This window comes from Sinocyclocheilus rhinocerous, unplaced genomic scaffold (assembly GCF_001515625.1).
Source record: "Sinocyclocheilus rhinocerous isolate Xijiao unplaced genomic scaffold, SAMN03320098_v1.1 scaffold371, whole genome shotgun sequence".
Taxonomy (NCBI): Eukaryota; Metazoa; Chordata; class Actinopteri; order Cypriniformes; family Cyprinidae; genus Sinocyclocheilus; species Sinocyclocheilus rhinocerous.
The window spans coordinates 23,532-39,641 of record NW_015624205.1 but is presented as its reverse complement, the minus strand read 5'-3'; the positions used below and the strand labels follow the sequence as shown (position 1 = coordinate 39,641).

Sequence of the window (16,110 nt, the reverse complement as noted above, 5' to 3'; positions counted from 1 at the left end):
GTTGTTGAAAATGTTTCACAACAGTGGTATTATGGTTTCTGTTATTATTCACATTTTGTGGGGCCATGCTTTTAAACCAAGTAGTATCTTCTGAAATGCTGATGACTTGTTTGTCCAGTTTCTCTGTGGTTCCTGGGAACTGTGTGATGCATGACATGTCTTAAAGAGACATGTTATATCTCTTGCCTAAAAGCTTCAAGATTGCCGCACTAATGTCTAGTTAAATGCACTACAGAGTTCAACATATATATTCTTGCATTTTACAAAAATATGTAAATACATGTAATATCTTTTTTAATAAATGTCAGTTATCACAAGCAAGTTTTTTTTCAATGTCACATGACAACTCTCTGTATGCCTATTTATAGGAAAACAAACCATTTACATCACAGATGATCAGATTCTCATCAAATTATGTCATTGTCAGGAATCTATAGTCTATCTATACATCTCTACATTACTGTTGCAACTCTACAATCTGTCTCATCTCTAGCCAGATTTTCTTTAAGGGACATTCCCATAGATATGTCTCTGGCCTTGTCAATGAAGGGAAATCCTCAGAGATCTCTAGTGACCATAGAAACACAGTTACCATGGGAACTTTCAGTGTCTTTCCCACATATCATTAATACTAAACAAAATCGTCAATATTCATTTTGGATGGAAACCCGAAGTTTAGTGCTGCCTCTTGAGATTACAATAAAGATGTTACTTTTATAGGTCATATACAGAAGGGGGATAGCTTTATAGGTGCCAAAACAGTGTCTTCTCAGGCCGAGAGTGTGTTGTGTTCTCAGGTAACCAGATGTGGCTTACCTGAGATTTTTCTTTCAGCTTTTGCTTAATGTCTTGGAGAGAAGCGTCTATGGTTTTGCAGCTGTGTTACCATAGTGATGAGATTCAAATGTGCCCTATACATTTGTTTTGCTTGTGTGTAGCATTTGTTTTATAATTTAAAGTTTCAGTCTTAAGATGTTAAATTATAGGGGCCTTTTGTGGTCAGAAAGGCTACATTTCAGACTGCAGAGGCAAAAGTGGCCCAAATCCTATATTCTTTTTGTTTTGCTAATAGATTTAGATCTGTTTTTGTTTTCATAACAATGTGAACAGCACAAACCACATGAAATCTGATCTTTTTGGTTCTGATTTGGGCCGTTTTAGTCATAAGTCACATACAGGTGTGATGTTTTGCAGTGAGACCTCAGTCTGAACGGTCATATCATAATTCATGCGAGGTTTATGTCACTCTGCATTAACATTCTTTAATAAGAATTCTGCATTGACGGGAGTCAGGCAAAGATTTTACATACCAGAATATGGAAGAAAGCTGCAAAGGTAGTCAGTGGAGAGACAGTGAGTTGTTATAATTATGGTTACAGCTCTATACAAGCAAAAATTGAGGGGAAACTATATGAGGAAAAACTTTGCTCTCTTTCTCCTCATCCTTGTCCTCCCTCTCACCTGCTCACAAATTTGCTGGCTTCTGCTGCACATCACCTTATAAATGAATGCATAAACACTGACTTCAGTGACCTCCAGATTTAGTTCTGTATGATAGAGTGCTGTGTGACGTCTTTGTTATTCCTTTTGTGCATGTGGGTCAGTTCAGGACCATGACCAGTTCACACTCGAATCAGTTATTGGCCACAAAAATAATGTGAAAGTCCATACCAAAAATGGATCTGAACAAAAAAGGCTTGCAGTGTAAATGTAGCCATAGGCTCAGAAGTTCTTTGTGTGGTCATAGTGCCTGTTGGGTGGAAGATAACTGTATTTTTTGATACCTGACAAGTTAAAAGGGTAGTTCACCCGATTCTGATTCTGTTATCATATACTAACCGTTATGTCATTCCACAACCTGTATGACTTACTTTTTTTCTGTAGAGCACAAAAGGAGACAATTTTTTGTCGATATATTGAAAGTCAATGGAGTCCAAAACAACACTGTACCCCATTGATGTCATTGCCTTTTATTGTATGGTACTGCTTGAGAAATTAAAAAAGTGCAGTGTCAGTGTGTCATCTTGCTCCCTTACATTGCATGAAACAAATGCAGGCTAAGCATTTTACGCATGCAGGGTTTTAACTGCAGCTACGCTCATCACTGATCCTATTGCTCTACATATTATAGACATGATAATGCCACTGAAGTGAAAGGAAAGAAGAGAATACACATGGGTGCCACTTTTTTGTATAGAGAACCTTTCACATGTTTATACAGTAAGTCTTTTTATTTTGTCATACATTGACTGTTTATTTTTCATGCCATCTGTGGACCAAGGGTGTGCACGTGTGTAATAGCCAAAGGTTTTTTTTTTCAAAGACACTGCAGCACATTTACAGAAACAGTCTTGTTCCTTCTCTCTTTTATTAATATGATAAATTTGTCTATTTCTCCACCAGGTTCATTATCCAGATGTGGAGAAAGTTGAGTGGCTAAATAAGGTGAGAGAATTATTAGATAATAATTGCCTGTCCCTCATAATTTCTAAGTAATCATCATCCAGCACTCTAATCTGGAATCTCTGATACTCTCTTGCACTCTTTCTCGCTTTCATTGGCTGTACACTGGTGCTATAATCCAGTGTGCTTTGCTCATGTTACACTACACAAGTACACATAGCATCAATTTTTCACCCTCTGTGTCAAAATCAGTGGCTTTTTAAAATATTTAAATACATATATATTCAGTGACTACCAGTCTTCATAAAAATACCTGATTTGAATATCTAATTGACATTTTGCCCAGCGGTGTAATTTTTGTACTTGAATGGCCTCATGCTTCTGCAAAGTATGTCTGCAACATTCAAAATCATGCAAAACTATTTACATGAAACACTGCAGAATCACTGATGTTTTTAAACATGATAAAACTGAGAAGGATAAAAACACTTATTGTACTGTATCATTCTAATGTTACAACCTAAATTTTCACACATGCATTTTGAAGCTCATAAATGTGATTGTAACGATGGGAGACGTGACAGCGGAGTTGAGGATCCAAATGCAGCTTTATTCAAAAAAGTGGTCAAAACAGGCAGGGTCAAACACCAGCAAACAATCATAATCCAGGGTGAAACAAAAGAGTAATACACAAAAAAGACGAAGGTCAGGGCTAGTGATGTGACATTTGAATTGAGGCATCGGAGCTTGTGTCGAGAATAAAGGGGCGTGCCAGATGAAGCCTCGATTCGAAGCTTGTGTTGTTAACATATAAATCACGTGACCAATGACAAACGAAGCTTCACTTTCTGTCCAGTCACGTGCGCGATTCACTTTGCGTGTCGGAATGTTCGAATCCCCAGATCTTACTTTACGAGTAAGTTTTAATTCGGACGTATTCAGTTACATTTTAGATACCCAGTCATACAAGTAATATGAAGAATACAAATTATTTCATAAAAATTTAATATTTGTCATATGCAATTCATATGTGTACATTATTCTTCTATAACACCATATTGATATTCGTACTGGTATTAAATTGCAGCGTTTAATGGGTAAATGAATTTATCAGAGACAGAAATTCAACAAACACAAACACACACACTGTTAGGTTTTTATTTGTGCATGTAACTTGAATCGATCTGTGGAATATGTGGTAGATGCCTCGTCCTATGGAGCGTCTTTCACAGGCTTTTGGCTGCTATATTTTTTATTAACCACCAGATGGCGCTGTTTTCGAGACACTCGAAGCTTTGAATCTTTTCCCGAAACAGTCGGAGGAAAGTCTCAGTGCTTCACAAGGCTTCATTTGCCCATCACTAGTCAGGGCAGGCAGCAAACGATCAGAAACAAGGAAACAGTCAAAAAACACCAAGGCAAGGCAAGAAAACAAGGAACTAGAAAACACAAAGACGTTATAGGCTATCAATACTGAGCCATGAATGAGTGAAAAAACAGGCTTTAAATAGGGTGAACAAGATACAGGTGAATGCAATCAGTGATCAAGAGTCCAGGCAAAGGATTATGGGGAATGTAGTTAGTGAGGGAGTGACAACAGTCTGGGGTGCCCTCTGGAGGAGCTCATGGGCACTCCAGCTGGTGATCGTAACAGTCATATACATGTCAAAAAAATTTAATTCTGTCTCTTTTTTCATTATTTGGCTATCTACATCACTAACTTATTTCAAAGGTTTTAGATATTATTTCTTTTCTTTCAGACACGGTATCCTACATTCAGTTTTTAATAATTCTGTTTGTGCTGTACCAGTGTGACTACCTGTTCTGTTGTCGTGGAGAATAGTTTCCAAATGCCTACGTTTTTACAGTTAGTCAAGTTACAACATGCCCTCGGGCCTGTTTAAATGAAAACTGTGAACCTTGTATCACATAACCTTGTTGTGGAAAAAAAAATATTTTACACATATTGAAGATTTTGTTTTTATCAAATGTAGTCAAGAGAGTATCAAACAACAGTTAAACTTTTTTGATAACTAATGAGTTTCAGACCAGCTTGTTTATCATACTCAAGTCAGTAGCAGTAAGAACTGAAGATGCCTTAAGTGCCTCAGTTTACTCAGTTGCATAGTGCTGAGCAGATACACTCTTATTTCTTTCAGACAGTGAAACAGATGTGGCCTTACGTGTGTCAGTTTGTGGAGAAGCTGTTTAAAGAAACAATCGAGCCAGCAATCAAAGAAGCCAATGCCCACCTCAGTACGTTCGGCTTCATCAAGATTGATCTTGGAGATCAGGTATGCATGCTCACTGCCTATGAACATTCAATGCCCACAAAGTGCATCCTATTAGAGAACATGTAAATCTTTGTTCATGATGTTTAATATAACATCAGTCAAGCTGGCTTTTATTTTATGGCACTTTAGACACCAACATATTGCATACACTTTTTTGGCTCCTTTCCCTCTCAGTCAGCTTGTGATTTAACATATCCAGTTATTCAGAGTGTAATCTTGAAAAGGAAAACCATCAGTTAGCACCATGGCTTAGCAGTTAATCCACATGAGGCCACATTTTGTGTTTTTGATCAGACAGACAACACGAGTCTCCACCTCCTCTACCCATTATTTCCTGTGCTGTCACCACTGTCCCTATTAATTTTTTTTTTTTTTTTTTAATTAAAGAAATCAGTAGGCATTGCCTAGCCCATTCACTCAATATAACTCAATATAGGGCAATGGATTTTATAGCTATAGAAATATTTTAGCTATGGGTATTTATATATTTATAGGCACAGTGGAAGTGCAGAATGGCAGTGTTTTTAACAATTCAAGGCCATGCTATTATACTCCATCACAGAAGGTTTTCTGTTGTAATTATTTATATTTATTTATTTGTAATTATTTATTTATTTTTAGTGTAGTTCATCACCTAGACATTTTGTTGTTCTTGTTTTGTAGTGTTCTCTTTTCCGTTTCATTCAAAGACGGTGTATGTTATTTGTGTTATAAGACCATCTTGCATGTTTTATTAAAGATAAAACATTGCTTAATGACTTTGCACTGAAGAGACATTGCACTAAAAAGCTATATATTGCATCAGTAGGAGGAAGGTTGACGTAAGAAATTTAAACCTTTTGAAAAAGCTGACCACCTGTCAGATGGAAATAGTTTATGTTGTCAGGGCTCTGTGGAGGAATGCATGCTGGTTAAAGAAATGTCAACCTCCTGACGGGGCATCTGTGCTCATCTCTGTCACAGCCTCTCAGGATCAATGGGGTCAAAGTTTACTCTGAGAACGTGGACAAACGGCAGATCATCATGGACCTTCAGATCAGGTGACATCACATTATATATGCTATGCTGACATCTTTAGATCTTTTATTTAACTTTCTGGTTGTCGTACAGGTTTTAATATTTATCTTTTCTTTTATAGCTTTGTTGGAAATACTGAAATCGATGTGGATGTCAAAAGGTACTACTGTAGAGCAGGGATCAAAAGTATACAGGTATATTGTTATATGTTCTCATAAAAATATTAGAGTGATAATTCTCTGCTCTTGTGCCACATACAGCAGTAGGATTGCAATGTTATTTGTTCACAACAGACAAACAGCAGCTCTGTTATGTATGGCATCTTCCATTGAGTTTGTCTCCATGACCCAATGGATTATGTTAGTCAAGGCCAGAGAGTTAATTTGTTGGATATAGGGAAGCTCTTTCCTATATTATGATGCATCCACGTGTTTCATGGAAGGAATCCAGTCGACTGTAGAACGGAGCCTATTTTTATTTTTACAGAAAGGGTGTGTGTGTATTTATAGGGAGGCGTGTAACCAAATACTAAAATGCCCTTGTACCGTTTGTAGTGCATGATCAGATATATACACACATGCTCACACATTGACCGTTTTATACACGATTTATGGACTTGTTTCATTCTGTCGCATTAAATGCATAGCAGAGTAAACTCTCCGTGTGACAGCATGCTGTGTTTATGTATGATGTATTTTTTACTATATAGCAAGGAGGTCTATAATACCTGGAGAGAGCTGTTAGCATTCGCATTCATCTCTATGACAGTTACACAGGGAAGTGTGAAACAGCTTCATAGACACTCAGTTCCAGAAAAAAATTATAGCACATTTCATGGCTTTTAGAGCACTCCTAAAATAATTAGCCACTGGTTAAAATGTACAATAATATAATGAAATACTTTTGTGTTTTACTTGTCACAAAATTCAAATTAGGGAGCAAGGAAAGACAAGTTTATTTATACAGCACCTTTCACACATAAATTCAACGTGCTTTGCATACAAATAAGAAAAAAATTAAAATGTATTTAAAATGTATTGAAAAGAATAATAAAATAAGTGTTAAAATATAGTAATAGAATAAAACAAATAAGAAAAACATTATTATTATTATTATTATCAGCTATGACATACTCACTCATACTCACGCCACTGTAATCACTGTATTGCAGAATGAATAAGGCAGAAAAAGCACTTAATATATACACTGGTTGATCTTATATAACCTCTTCCACATATCATGATTCCATAAAGGACTACTTGAGACAGGACATTCCCTTGAGTTATTTGTTCTCATCAGCAGCTCTTTGGTAATGAATTATTGTTCAAAACAGAAGCTCATAATTCTGTTGCTCAGAGCTGAAGTGATGGTTGTGAAGGTGAATGTCTATCACTGAGCATGTGGAGTGCTGTCAGAAGCAAAACAATAAATGCATCAGTGTTGAGATGCTGAAACATTCATCATCAGCCTGGGGCGTATAGTGGTTAGATTGACAGCGCTGCTGTCTCACACCAGAAATCTTTTTCTTGTTTTCCAAAAAAGAATACCCATCCTTAGAACAAAATAAATTTACATGAGGTATAAATTTGATATAAAAAGATATTAAGACTTAATGTCTTTTTTTGTTTTTAATGCAGTTCTGTCATTCCATTTGAGGACTCCTAGGCTGATAGTGATAAAGTGGGTTGTTCCTAATTAAGGCAGCAATACTTTCATTAAAATAATCTGGTTAATGCCCATTTTTATTTAGCTTTTTTAATTGAGATTATTTCATATTGGCTTAATCGGTACACACCAAACCTCTGAGAATCCATACCAGTGTTTTGAAATTTAATGTGATGTGTCTGTCTCTCTCTCTCTCTGTGTACTTGACCGCATGTATGAATAGCTACATGGAGTTCTGCGGGTGATTCTTGAGCCACTTTTGGGGAGTATGCCGCTGGTTGGTGCTCTTTCCCTCTTCTTCCTCAAGAAGCCAGTGAGTTTGCAAACTATTTATTAATACCTTTTAATATTGTCTGAATTATTGCCTGATGAAGACTGAAGTGATCGAAATGTTGTTTTGTTTCTGATCAAGTCTGGAACTGTAATATCAGCGTGTGGACATGTATTCCCTTTTTTCACTTTTGCTGCCTCTTGTCCTGCAATGCATTGGATTTGAATGTGAGCATTTTACCAAATAACACTGATTTTACAATAGCATACAAAGGAGCTTTCTTTTGTCTCTGTGATGCTGTTGTTTGCAGTTATTCAGCCCTTGAGATTGGATGTATTACATTTAGCAGACACTTTTTGTAAAAACTTAAATGTGAATAAACATGTTTCTACTGTACATACAAAGTCCTGGGTGAGTGTTAGAAAAAGGAAGGATCTCAAGGAAGGAGTGTGTCAAGTTTCTTGTTAAACAGTAGGAAATAATTTCACTTTTCAAAGTGCTTCATAGAGTCTTCGGTAATGAGTGCATGCAGAAGAAAGCATGGAAGAATTCGTTTTACTTCCATCAGCTGCATGTCTGTCCAAGGGCAGCTGAAAAACTTTGAAAGATATGTACAGATGTTGTTGAAATCATTGATGGAGGGGAAAAAGTCAAGAACTAAAGAGTTCCACAGTGACTTCCATTGTATGGACATATTCTGAGACATTTCTCAGAATATGTTTTTTTAATGTTGCACAGAAGAAGAAAGTCATGCAGGTTTGGAACAACATGAAAGGATTAGTTCACTTCCAGAATAAAAATGTCCTGATAATTTACTCACCCCCATGTCATCCAAGATGTTAGAAGAAATTAAAGGGAACATAACACACACAGTTATGCCCAATCTCATGTTAATCTTGAGTACCTATATTGTGTCCTTCATATCTCCGAAGAGTCTTTAGTTTTATCAGATTTACAAAAAAAAAAGATAGAGCTCCCAATTGAGATTGTAGATAGAGTGTCAATGGTCCATTTCATCTTGGATGCCCTGGGGGTAAGCAGATAAACATCAAATTTTCATTTTTGGGTGAACTATCCCTTTAAGAGCACTTACACACAGGTTGCCAACAAAACAGAAATTTGATGCAGTTTTACTTACCGCCTGCGGTTCCAGCGCGTGACGGGGATCTTTTAGCACTGGGACCACTCCATCTTTCAATATCAAACGATGTGCAAATCCAGCGTCGAACTGGGCCTTGTTTATAAAACATTTGTCACTGAAATGACGGGAACAAACAAACACACTTGCGAAACTGTTGCTGTCCCGGAAAAACAAACTGCATCCACTGTTCACAAAACGCTGGGTTCTTTGGGAAGCTGAACAAGGTTATCTTTCCCTCACATCCAAAAACACTCTTCTTTGGAGACATTCTTCTCATGCAAGTCCTGTGCAGCGCTGCCGACGACTTCTGTGACCCGAATGAAGCACGTTGATGGGCTGCTCTTGTTCGCGCTCTATTTGCTGTGTGTGCTCGCTCTTCTGGGAGAAGTGCCCATACAAGGAATTCCACTCTTCGTGACGTCATACAGGGCCATACTCGAGAAAAACTTTCTGAAACTTATACGAAGCCTGAAGGAGTGTATTTGGCACAGAAGTACTCCATCATACATCCAACAAATTTTTTGAAGCTTTGGCCATGTTTAGCATGAGAATTGAGGAAAACATTCCAGGATTTTTCTCCATATAATAGACTTCAATGGTGGCCAACGGGCTCCAAATTGCAGTTTCAGTGCAGCTTCAAAGGGCTCTAACCCTTTATTTTTTACAAGCGAACGTGCAAAGAAAGTCAAATGCCCTATACAAAAAAAGGTAAAACAACGATTTTGGAGGAGAAAATGAGATTACGTTTTTCGCCCTACCCTACCTTTTTGAACCGGAGTACATAGACAAAGAACTAACCGCACGCGACCTTTCCAACATGATTACTTAATGTGTGAATTTGCGGACGCACATGGCGGAGCTAGTGCAAGACGTGCATTTGTGGTTAAAAAGTATATACATTTTTTAAATTTTTTTTTATTATTGTTTGTTATTATAAAATTGTTTGTTTCACTACATAAGACCTATATTCCTCGACTGGGATCGTTTAGAGCCCTTTGAAGCCCATTGGCCACCATTGAAGTCCATTATATGGAGAAAAATCCTAGAATGTTTTCCTCAAAGACCTTAATTTCTTTGCGACTGAAGACAGAAAGACATAAACATCTTGGATGACATGGGGGTGAGTAAACTATCAGGAAATTTTTATTCTTGAAGTGAACTAATCCTTGAAGGTTGATGACAGAATTTTCAGAATTTTGACAGAACTATCCCTTTAATGTGCTCATAAAACCACCAAGATCTATTGCTTTAAAGATCGTCCTTGACCAACTATATCTTTTTCCACACACTCCATGAAGTCCACTTTAGTGGCCTATGAAGGATATTTGATCATTTTTCGAGACACATTTGACATGAGGATAGTTAATCGAGGGAGGGTATCCACAATCAATTCAGCAGATCCAACGGCAATAACACATATAAGAACTTTGGTGAGTACAACTGATGCATAGTTGCTGTATAATTGGAAGAAAACGTTGTAAAGGAAGAGAACGTTATTAAAGACATTTGTCTTTTGCAAAACTGAATGATTGAGATTCTATTTAAAGGTTTGCTAAACAGCATAAAATGATCTTAACAGCTCTAGCACGTGCGTATAGCAGTGGCAGCCAGTCACCGTCACTGACCCAGATTCTACAGTCTTTCAGTACCAGATTAGTAGCAGGGCTAATTTCACAGCAGGTTATCACAGCTCAGCCTGATTCTAGCTCACTTTCTGCTGCTGTTCCTGAATGAAGGCTTGAATGAGGAAGGTGTAGGAAAACTGAATGAGTTTTGAGTCCTGTGTGAGGTGTCCAGTGTCCTGCGGTCTGATTGTAGTGTTTGATGCACTGAGAGGTGGCCTCTCTTCATATATTCCTCTGCAGTGTGGGCGACGCTGAAACAAATTCACAAAGGGAAAGAGGCTAAGAGAACATTTTTATATTGCATTTATCCCCGTTTTAATGGATGGTTTCTATTTCTGTGCTTTATTTTCTTCTATCCTTCGCTCTTTCTTTCTTGTTTAAGTTCTGGCACACTGGGACACTGATTGTTTTCACCACAGTAACAAACAGTACATAGTATTGTTATATATGTGCTGGCTTTAGAGTGGAACTTGGCATCCACATTGATATTAAATTACTGCCTCAGGCATGTTCAGACATATTTTATTGTTTGTCTTTTTGCGTTATCTGGTTTGTGCTCATTTTTCTCCTCTAAACAGATATACCTGTATTTTCTCTATGTTAGCAGTGTGTTTTTAATATATGCTTGATTCTCTCTTTTTCATTCAGCTTTTGGACATAAACTGGACAGGCCTCACAAATATATTGGACATTCCAGGGCTTAAGTAAGTGAAAGTTTTCTTCCTACAATGGATTATATCTTTACTTACTAAGACAGCAGTCTTTGTTTAATTTATCTTATTTTAACTTATTTTCATGCAAAGCATTTTATATAACCTGTGATTTGAACTATGGAACTCTTTACCTATTGAGACAAAGCAAGCAAAATCCCTTAGCATTTTTTAATCTCATCTTAAAACTCATTTATTTAGGGTAGCTTTTACTTGAATTTTTGTATTCATTTTATATTATTTTATTTGTAAATGTTTTGAATGCATTTCTCATTTTCTTGCTTATTTTATAATTTTTTTCGTATGGTGTATTTTGTTGTTTTATTTGTTCATGTAATGCGCTTTGTGATGTAACATTTAATTGTGCTATAGAAAATAAAGATTATTATTATTATTTTCATGTTGGTTAGGCTTCTGGTTCTGTTTTGATTTAAAGGTTTTCCATAGATTTATAAAACGTAGAGTCTAGACCTCTTACTTTGTTTTTGTCTTCATTTAGTTGTACTTGGATGTGGGCCTGTTTATTGTAGAAAATTGAAAGAGCCTTTGTTCATTAGTTTTAGTGGATAATCAATGTGAGACATTCTTCTTTCTCTCTAACGTATGTTGATTTGGATTAATATATATATAAGCTTATACACATATTATAATTGAACTGTCTCACTTTGGAGTAGTAATGAATTTACCCTTTTGGCCACTTCATCTTAACAATTTGTATTACCAGTCTGACACTCCTAACTGAATTTATGTTTTATACATAAAAGTTTATGCTTAAATGCTTGAAATTACTTTTGTAGACATTTAAATTGTGTCTTCATTTGAATTTCTTTATAAACCTGAAGAGAATATATATATATATATATATATATATATTTCATTGGTATGGTACACTTGATATAAGATAGCTGATTGATAGCTGACCTTACCTTAATGCTATTGACAATAGTTGGCTTTCTATTAAATAAATGATTAAACACTTTCTTCCTTTGGCTGTGTAATGAAACTTAATGTAATGTAAAATTAGTAATAATATTACAGGTGATTATTATTATAACAAGATAAAGTTGCAATATCAAATATCATTCCAATATCAAACTTGCTAGTGACTATGAGAAACTGTTTGCTTAAAATCAGTGCTTAATTTGAGCCGAATCCTGTCGGATCCTGTTCTAGAAAATGTCAGATTTTGGATTTTTGCATTCCGGTAATTGTTTTTAAGGATCCGGCATTAGATTGTGTGCATATGAGAGTGAGCGCAGGTTTATGTATTTGGAGGTTATGTATTGGTCCTCAACATATTTTTGACCGTGACCAGTCAGCTTTCTTTAGTTCAAACTCGCTCTCATTGATTAGTGCTTACTGCTTATTGTTTTGTGAGCAGCAGAACGTTTGCAGAGAGAGAAATAATACCATCTGACTTGCTACGCCACTGAATAAGACTGATGTACCCGCGTTGTAACACAAATAAATGTAAGGTTTTTGGATTTTCCCCTTACTTTAAATGCATGCTGATGGCTCATTATTATTAATCGGAAAAAAAAAATTCATAACTTTGAACTTTTATTAACAAAATAAATAAGGATATGTTTTACTCGCGTTTAACACAAATAGATAGCCTATGGATTTCCCCTCAGGCTATCTTAAAACGTTCGTAGTTTGTGGTTTATTATCTTAATTAAAACACATCAGCCATAAAATAGTACAATGGCAAATTCGCATATATTAAACATCTACCTTGCATTGACAAAATGAATAAGATGGATATAGCCGTTGTAACCCAAATAAATAAGGTATTTTCCCTTATTTAAAACGAATGCTTAGTTTGTGGTTCATTGTTATTTTTTTTTATTTTATTTGTTTTTATGAAAACAAATTTTGTTATTTTTAATGTATCTTAGATATACATTTTCCTAAAATCATCCTGGCAACCCATTTTTGACCCAGGGTTTGAAGCTGTGCCCTAGTTAGGTTAATGCAGAAACTTGTGAACGATGCTCTCTTATAATTGTGGCATCACCGTTTAGTGACGTCATTGAATGTTCCGGGAAAACTGGAGTTGTATTTTCAGTGTCGGTCACAGCGCCTTTTAATTGCTGTTTTGGATCCGGCAATTATTCATTTACAAATTAAGCACTGCTTAAAATGTATATGTATTTATTATCATGCATCATAAACAGAGTAATTTCATTTTGTTCAAGGCAAGGCAATTTTATTTCCAGAGCACATTTAAAACAGCCACTGCTGACCAAAGTGCTGTACAGTAAATATATACCGACAACATAAAAATGTTAAAAGAATTAAACCGAGTTAAAAGAATAAAACACATCCCCAACAATGCAATAAAAATAAAATAAAATAACAAGAAATTAAAAAGCTAAAGAAAAAAGCTAAGTCTTAAGATAAGATTTAAAACTTCCAATATCAGGAGACAGCCTAATATGGGATGGTAAGTCATTCCACAATCTAGGGGCGGCAATCAAAAAAGCACGATCTCCTTTTAATTTCAAACGGGATCGAAGCACAGAGAGCATCATGCTATTGGAAAAACGTAATGTTCTAGAGCAATTTCTAGGGAGAAGGAGATCTGTAATATATTCAGGAGCTTGACCGTGTAATCCCTTGTAAACAAACAGTAACACCTTAAAGGGGTCATATGATGCGATTTAAATTTTTCCTTTCTCTTTGGAGTGTTACAAGCTCTTGGTGCATAAAGAAGATCTGTAAAGTTGCAAAGACTAAAGTCTCAAATCCAAAGAGATTTTACTTTAAACCGCATAAACACATTTCATTACACCAAATACACAAAATAATGTTCTTTTTAGCAGCATCATATGACCCCTTTAAATTTGATATGATATTCAACTGGCAGCCAGTGCAAAGAAGCGAGAATCTGTGAAATATGATCCCTCTTCCTAGTTCCAGTAGGAACCTGGCAGCGGCATTCTGTACTACTTGCTGACGGGATAAGTAAGATTTAGACAGACCAAGGTAAAGTGAGTTATAGTAGTCAAGCCTCGAAGTGATAAAAGCATGAATCACGGTCTCCAAATCCTTTACTGATAAAAAAGTTTTCTGTTTTTAACAACTGCACTGATTTGTTTATCGAATTTTAGTCATCAAAAATCACTCCTAAGTTTTTTACGTGTATGGGAGTTGGCAGATAGCAAGCCTAATTGATTGTTGATCAGAGTAATAAAGGCCGGTGGGCTAAAAACTACAGTCTCAGATTTAGAGTCATTCAGTGTTAGAAAATTTGCAGCCAGCGACGATCTCACCTCAGTCAGGCAATTCAACAGAGAAAATAAGTTATAGTTATCCTTATGGTTTAATGGAAAATAGACCCGCGTGTCATCAGCGTAAAAATGATATGGAATATTGTACTTTTGAAAAATACGACCCAGAGGAAGCAGGTATAGTGAGAACAAAAGCGGGCCCAAAACAGAACCCTGAGGTGCACCGCAGTTTAAAGGAGCTGAGGAGGAAGAGAAATTTCCAACCTCCACCGAAAATTATCTGTCAGCGAGATAGGATTTAAACCACTCTAGTGCGGAACCTTGAATACCTACACAATGTCTTAATCTTTCAAGTAGGATTGCATGGTCAATAGTATCGAAAGCCGCACTAATGTCTAAAAGAACTAAAATAGAAAACTTTCCTAAGTATGCTGCTACTAAAAGATCATTCAACACCTTTAACAAGGCTGACTCCGTACTGTGATACCTCCTAAAACCCGACAGATACTTGTCTAACAGATTATTAGAATTGAGATATTCAGTCAATTGATGAAAAATCACTTTCTCCAAAACTTCGAAATAGGGCGGTAGATATCAAGGCTATGGTAGATATCAAAGCTATACGGATCAAGGCTGGCCTTTTTCCTAAGAGGATTTACAACTGCGTGCTTTAAAATTAGGGGAACAGTGCCTTGGGATAGACTACTATTTATTATGGTTAAAATAAAAGGTTCAACCGTGTCTAAAAACTCCAACAGCAGAAGAGGAGGTACAACATCAAGAGAACAGGATGAAGGCTTCATTTTCTGAAGAACTTCAGAAAGAAAGGAGGGGGAAACAGGTTCAAACTCAAAGAAACTGGACATGGATCAGTGATAAGAACATCCAAGTTAGACTGTGTAATGCAAGAACAAATAGAGGCAATTTTATTTAACAAAAAACCTCAAAAATGTTTCACAGATTGTAGGTGAGGCATCAGGAAATGAAAGCGTAGAAGGATTTAGAACCTGATGAATAGTGTTGAACAAAATCTTTGGACTATGAGCATGTTTTGCAATCAGACTTGCAAAATAACTTTCCCTAGCCGTCTTGACTGAGTGCTGATAGTTTACCATACAGTCTCTCATGATATCATAAGAGACTTGGAGCTTATCCTTCTTCCACTTTCTTTCAGCCTTCCTCCATTCCTGTTTAGAAGTTCTAGTAGCAGTTCTTAAAGGGATAGTTCACCCAAAAATGAAAATTTGATGTTTATCTGCTTACCCCCAGGGCATCCAAGATGTAGGTGACTTTGTTTCTTCAGTAGAACACAAACGAAGATTTTTAACACAAACCGTTGCAGTCTGTCAGTCTTATAATGGAGGTGAATGGGAATCACGGCTTTGAGAGTCAAAAAAGCATACACAAACAAAACCAAATTAAACCCTGCGGCTCGTGACGATACATTGATGTGTAAAGACACAAAATGATCGGTCTGTGCAAGAAACTGAACAGTATTTATATAGTTTTTTATCTCTGATTCACGCAATGTCCGATCTGTCCTGAGCGGCGGTGCGCGTCCTCCTGAGCGCACTCTCAACAGCAGATGCGTGCGGCGTCGTCTTCTTCTTGCTTTACGGCGGATCGCAGACTTATAAGTGCATTACCGCCACCTATCTCTCAAGGGGACCATTGACACTCTATCTACAATCTCAATTAGAATCAGAATCAGAATGAGCTTTATTGCCAGGTATGTTTACACATACGAGGAA

At 36.5% G+C, this 16,110-nt stretch overlaps 1 protein-coding gene across 1 annotated transcript in view; it reads left to right on the top strand.

The window, feature by feature from the left end:
* Positions 1 to 16,110, top strand: part of LOC107739336 (extended synaptotagmin-2-like) — a 35,352-nt gene that overhangs the window by 2,102 nt on the left and 17,140 nt on the right. The window contains exons 2-7 of the mRNA XM_016551437.1: positions 2,404 to 2,445; positions 4,563 to 4,697; positions 5,661 to 5,737; positions 5,836 to 5,908; positions 7,603 to 7,692; positions 11,065 to 11,120. Of these exons, the coding sequence (XP_016406923.1) occupies positions 2,404 to 2,445; positions 4,563 to 4,697; positions 5,661 to 5,737; positions 5,836 to 5,908; positions 7,603 to 7,692; positions 11,065 to 11,120 (473 nt within the window). The remainder of the gene's footprint in view (positions 1 to 2,403; positions 2,446 to 4,562; positions 4,698 to 5,660; positions 5,738 to 5,835; positions 5,909 to 7,602; positions 7,693 to 11,064; positions 11,121 to 16,110) is intronic.